Source organism: Hyperolius riggenbachi, chromosome 3 (assembly GCF_040937935.1).
Source record: "Hyperolius riggenbachi isolate aHypRig1 chromosome 3, aHypRig1.pri, whole genome shotgun sequence".
Lineage (NCBI taxonomy): Eukaryota > Metazoa > Chordata > Amphibia > Anura > Hyperoliidae > Hyperolius > Hyperolius riggenbachi.
In genome coordinates, this window is record NC_090648.1 from 168204685 (window position 1) to 168208855 (window position 4171).

The 4171-nt window shown below is 39.2% G+C and overlaps 1 protein-coding gene across 1 annotated transcript; it reads right to left on the bottom strand.

Moving 5' to 3' along the window:
* Positions 1 to 779: 779 nt before the first annotated feature.
* Positions 780 to 3313, bottom strand: LOC137562240 (mesoderm posterior protein 1-like). The gene is made up of 2 exons (XM_068273572.1): positions 2492 to 3313; positions 780 to 878 (listed from the first exon to the last, which is right to left on the bottom strand). Exons 1-2 carry the CDS (start codon positions 3311 to 3313, stop codon positions 780 to 782), a joined length of 921 nt encoding a protein of 306 aa, XP_068129673.1.
* Positions 3314 to 4171: the final 858 nt, after the last annotated feature.

A 4171-nucleotide genomic window follows, 5' to 3' on the forward strand; every position in this document is an offset into this window, starting at 1 on the left:
CGCCGCAAATCGCCCCAAATCACGAAACGCAAACGAGTAGCATGCACTATTTTTAGGCAATTTCCCGGCAATCGTGTTTCAGTGCTATAGAAGCGCTAAACGTGATCGCGGAGAAATCGCTGCACTGTCCAGTGATTTTTTCCGTGTGAAATCGCAGAAAAATCACTCCCGTCAAACGCCGGCAAAAATCGCTGGCGTTTTGCGCTTCTAAGTGTAAATGGGGCCTAAAGATGTACAATTCTTCCTAGTAAATTTTACCATGCTTCTAATGCCCGGTACACACTATGAGATTTTCTGGCAGATTTACTGTCAGATTAATTATTTCCAACATGTACGGTTGATTTTCAGTTTCCTTCTATGGAAAATTGATCGGAAATCAGATCGGACATGTTGGAAATAATTGATCTGGCTGTAAATTTGCCATAAAATCTCATGGTCTCTTCCAGGCATAATGCCTGATACACACCATGCATGTACAATAGGAAACATCTTATTGTATGTACAAGATCAGAGGTTGGCTGTGATCACCCAACAATTATAATATGGGTGAAAAATGAAGTTATTCCAACAACCTATTTTATATTAAAAATAATAAGATAACTTTATTGTAATTTAGACAGTATCGATGGGAACATTATGTGTTGTATATTACATAGCATATAGATATAAATAAATATAATAATAATATATGAAGTGTATAGAATAAATATATGAGTTTTAGGACTATACACAATATAATATAAAAGTCCATATAAGATAAATATGAAAGCAATTATTTGTTAGCAGAAGTTCTGTATCAGGACCGGATGATGCTTGTTGTGAATTGTGCTCCACTGGTCTTTGTTTTCAAATTCATCCCACATGTCATCGATCATATCCTGGAGGAACAAAAAGAATCACATTCAGCTTATCTGTGAAGAATGAACTGATACAGATGATTATGCTAGTCTCTGCTAATTTGACTTATTATAATAGTAAATTATGGTAGTAATTATAGATAGAATTACCTTTATAATAAACTCGTTAAATTAAAAGTACAAGGTATAAAGTTTAGAACCAATACCATCTCTATATCCCTATACAGTGTGGTTGACACATAGATGTGAATGCTAAACTTAGACTTGTCTTTGCTTTTTTGTGATTTTTGAATAATCACGATTGCAAAGTTAAAAAAGCGCTAATCGCAGTTGTTTAGAAATTTCACATGAAAAAATAGCTGCTGCAGAACGCTAGTGCTAGTGTTTGGTGATCCCCAGTGTGAATGGGCCTTAATAGTTGGACACAGGTTCACCCTAATCGCATCCAGATATATTTCTTCCCACTTCACAAAACAATTGGTTACCAACTAGTAAGTTGGCAGCAGTTAAAGCCAAACCCAGATGAATTTGATGACTGTCATCTAATGACTCCGGGTACATTGACACTCAATCTTGTACTCATCTAATATCAACTGATCAGTGAATTCTGATTGATTGCAATTGCACTTATTGTCTGTCTGTTGTAGGTATATAGAACACTGCACTAAAAACTTTCATACTGGTTGATTGTACATGCTGACATAATGCAGCTGTTTGTTATGTCCCACTCAACAACAAAAAAAATACTTTGATGTGACTAAATAAATACTGGTCACATGATGGTTACATGACAAAGTGTGCTTTAATAATCAGCACACTCTGAGTAGAAGAGGAGATAGATGAATATGGTACCACCAATTCAATCTTAAAGCCAAGATCCTGCCCAAACCACCTCATTTTGCATAACTTATAAAGTGGTTAGCACCTCTATCAGGACTTATCTACACATGCAGCTTCAATAATTGTCACCCAGAACAACTGGGAACATTCCAGGAATGATTACTGTTGAGATGCCAACAGTCTGTTCTGTTCTATGGGAAGGGTAGGGGAAGGACAAGCAGAAGGTGCACTTATGCACGGATGAGAATAAAAAACAATAGAGGTTGGTCATTAGTGATCCAACATGATGCACCACTAACAACGTTGTCAGTAGTGTCCAGAGACACCTATACACAATCTAGATTTCTGAAGGGATCTTTCTCTGCATTATCTTTCTGGCTGACAACTAATCAACAAATAACTTGTGTGTGTACTAATAATTTTCCTAACATTTGGCCAGCAAGAAGAATTTATGAAAAACACCCATCGCTGATTTTTCAGGTAATCCATTCATACTTCTCTGATTGGCTAGTCATGATCATGTTATCACATCCGAATTTTGCTTCCTTTGTAGACTGACCATGACAAACCAAACCCAGGCATAGAAATCATTCACCTGATAAATCATTCATGTGTTTATGACCGCATCCCACACATAATATGTAAAGCACTTTTGTTTGTATACAGTCTAGGCTATTTTGACTGTTTGCCAGATAGCCTTAAAAATAACAGATTGGTTGCTTCTTGCACTACACATTTAATCAATGCCAGTATACTGTCTGAAGTAATTTTAAAGAAATAGAAATAATACATACCTGACAAAAGCCCAAATCTGGAGAAATGGGAGGGTTGTCAGAGAAGTTCTCCTTCATGTTTGGTAACGTGGTTGTATAAGCTGGTGTGGAGCTCTGTGCACATGGGGAGAGGGCATCTACCTCTTCAGAAAGTCCATGATCTGAGAACTGAGGAGATGGCAAGGCTGGTAACAAACATTCTGTGTTATGTCGTGTTGGCTCTGGACATGCGCTTGGGGAACCAGTACAATGAGGGAAAGTCTGTGTCTGGTGTGTGCTTGTCATGGAGCACATTTCATGCATTTCTTCCTGACAGCAGTTCAAGCCTATTGGACATCTGGATCTTCTGAGCCTTTCTTCTCTTCTTTTTTCCAGTGTCTCATCATCTAGGCCAAGAACATCAGAGAGATGGGAAATGTAGCGAATTGTTAGTCGCAATGTTTCAATCTTTGTCAAACTCTTGCCTGCTGGAGCTACCGCAGGAGGTAGGTACTTTCTCAGGCTCTGGAGAGCTGTGGACAGATTTCTCATCCTCATCTTCTCCCTCTCGCTGGCACTTTGTCTGTGGCTGGTCACAATCCTGCTTCTCTTCTTGGCTGGCAGCTGCTTCTGTCTGTTTTGCAGATTTTCTGACTGAGACAGACTTGTTTGGAAGTTGCTGTATGGGTCTTCAGAGAAGGCACAGGACTGGTATGAAGGAGAGAAGCTGAAGGAATCAACAGAGGAGGTTGGAGAGAGAGTACCATAGCCTTCAGAATCAGGATAACCCCATTGCTGAAGTTTGGTATATTCAGAAGACAGCATTTTCTCCTGGAACTCTTGTTGTGCTGGACAGAAAGCCATGTCTGTCTGCTACTCTGGGGAGTATGTGCTGAAATGCTGCATGAGGCCTGTACTGGACAGGTTTTATGCTGAAGGCAGAGGTGTGAATTGTCACCTTGGCTGGCACCATCAACACATCAAAGCCTAATTGAGCTGAACAGGGGGTCCTGGGAAGAAGGTTCCCAGAGTACCAAGTGTGCAAATTCACCCCTAGAAGATGAACTAAAAATTGACTGGAGGTCAATTACCTATGTGACCTATACGGTAAAGACATTTAAGCTATTTGTTTACGCTTGATTACCACTCTAATGATCAGGCACTCCCTGTCCATTTACTTTTCAATCTTGAAGAACTCATAATATTTTTATGCTAGTTGTTCAAACCAAAGATCATTGTACAAAATGTACTTGTACCCCAACAATTCTTATGTACCATATGTGCCAGGTCATAACGGAACCAAAACGTCAGTCTGAGGGCAACCATTTGCATGGCCAGCACTCTAATGCCTATCACTAATGCACTAATCGGTTGTAACAATCAGTTCAAGCTAATCTTCCTGAGGCTATTTACTTCTCCAAAACAAAATTATGTAATTTTTATTGATTTCAATGGCCAAATGAATTATATTTTCAATTGTTTACAGCAGTAAATTGTATTGATTTTCTTTCTTGTACCGCATTTGGCATTACATAGTCATACAGGGCAAGATTCCAAATGATTTCACAGGAAGTCTGACCAGCATTGGGTGCTCTGTGTAGCATCGTTTAAGCACCCGGCAAGCATTCAATTATTATTTGTGTCAATCATTTTGATTGGCTCACTTAGGGCTCGAACGTTCGCCGCAAACAAACTACCAACGTTGCGTAAATGACTTTGCTG